This window comes from Pseudoliparis swirei, chromosome 6 (genome assembly GCF_029220125.1).
Source record: "Pseudoliparis swirei isolate HS2019 ecotype Mariana Trench chromosome 6, NWPU_hadal_v1, whole genome shotgun sequence".
Classification (NCBI taxonomy): Eukaryota; Metazoa; Chordata; class Actinopteri; order Perciformes; family Liparidae; genus Pseudoliparis; species Pseudoliparis swirei.
The window spans coordinates 5046017-5047772 of NC_079393.1; the positions used below are offsets into that span (position 1 = coordinate 5046017).

At 38.1% G+C, this 1756-nt stretch overlaps 1 protein-coding gene across 1 annotated transcript in view; it reads left to right on the forward strand.

Annotated features, from left to right (window-relative positions):
* The first annotated feature begins 544 nt into the window (after positions 1 to 544).
* The window catches only part of hapln3 (hyaluronan and proteoglycan link protein 3), a 6044-nt gene continuing 4832 nt past the window's right edge, over positions 545 to 1756 (forward strand). Inside the window, exons 1-2 of the mRNA XM_056417689.1 lie at positions 545 to 623; positions 1260 to 1401. Coding sequence (XP_056273664.1) covers positions 1266 to 1401 — 136 coding nt within the window. The 5' untranslated portion in view covers positions 545 to 623; positions 1260 to 1265. The remainder of the gene's footprint in view (positions 624 to 1259; positions 1402 to 1756) is intronic.

Below are 1756 nucleotides of genomic sequence, written 5' to 3' on the forward strand. Positions count from 1 at the left end.
CACCTCCTCTGATTGATTTGTTATTGTATTACATAATTATTACACGTCAACCGGGAGCAATTTAGGGGGAAGTGCCTTGCTCAAGGACACATCGGCCAGTGCGGGGATTGAACCGCCAACCCCCTGATTGAAAGACAGACCTGCTAACTACGGACCCAGTTATTTGTCCAATAATGATCCCAAATTATCCCAATAATCAAAAGGAAAAAGCAGCAAATTCTCATATTTGTGAATTTTTTACATAAAAAATCTTACGAATTATTAAAAAGAAGTTGCTAATATTCTGCCAATTGATCGATCGATTAATCAACAATCGTTTCAGATGTTTAGTTGTTTACTTTAGCATCAAAGCTGCTGTATTCTGGCTGTGTGTGTGTGTGTGTGTGTGTGTGTGTGTGTGTGTGTGTGTGTGTGTGTGTGTGTGTGTGTGTGTGTGTGTGTGTGTGTGTGTGTGTGTGTGCTCGTGGACGATGAGGTCACTGCAGTGCAGTCGCTTCAAAAGGGAAGCCTCGTCCCGTGACGTCACTCGCTCCCCCCTCGCGCGCCAGCGGAGAGGCAGCAGAGAGGAGGATGAGGAGGAGGAGGAGAAGCTGAGGACACGCCGGGCGGACGACTGCGGATCTGTGAGTGACTGTTTACGACTTGTTTTACCACAACAACAACAAAACCTTTTAAATCGGAGTTAGATAGGCTTTAAAAAAAAGTATTATTATTTTAAAACGTTTTTTAAAGCGAGAGCTGCGGTAACACTTCATACTTGAAGCTCACGGGCGACTTCATAAAGCGGCACGAGAGAAAGAAATAATATCAATATATATATGTCTGAGAAAAAAAGAAGATGTATAGTGTTGTGAAAGTTTTCTGCTGTTATTTTTGATCGATTATATCAGAAGTAATCGGTTGTTTAGCAATGAGGAACAACAGCTGTAAGAGAACTAAAACTAAAAACACAATAAGTTCATGCATACACATTTTTAGGATAACAAAAATATAAAAAATTGGATGAAGATATTGCATAACAATGATCTCGTCTGGTTTCCGAGCCATATTCGTGTTACAATAGCTATTTTGAGAAAATTGCTAATTTATAAGTATTTCTTATAAATGTCATCGTTTAAAAAAAAATCTATTTCTAATCGCAGCGACACGTAATTTTGAGCTTTTGTATGTATTTAATTTCTTCTTGATTTCACGGCGTCCATCACGGCCCGTGTGACGGCTCCACGGAATAAACGAGTGTTTCTCCTCGTGCCCGGCAGAGGACGATGCTCGGCCTGCTGCGCCCCCTACTGGCCGCCTGCCTGTACCTGCAGCTGCCCGGCTACAGCAACGGCTACAGCAACGGCTACAGCAACGGCTTCCACTACCAGGACATCAGCAACGGGAACGGGAACGGAGAGAGTAGGTCCCCCGTGTGCTGCCCGCGCATCCAATGGAGGGCAGTGGGACTGTCTGTCTGTTGTTGGCTGTGTGTGGAATGTGACCACGTGTATTATATATATATATATATATATATAAATATATATATTATATATATTATATATTTATGTATGTATATATATATGAATATATATATGAATAATATATATATATATATGTATATATATGTATGAATATATATGTATATATATATGTATATATATGTGTGTATATATATGTATATATATTTATATTATATATATATATTTATATTATATATACATTTATATATTACATATATTGATATATTATATATATATATATAATATTTAGATAT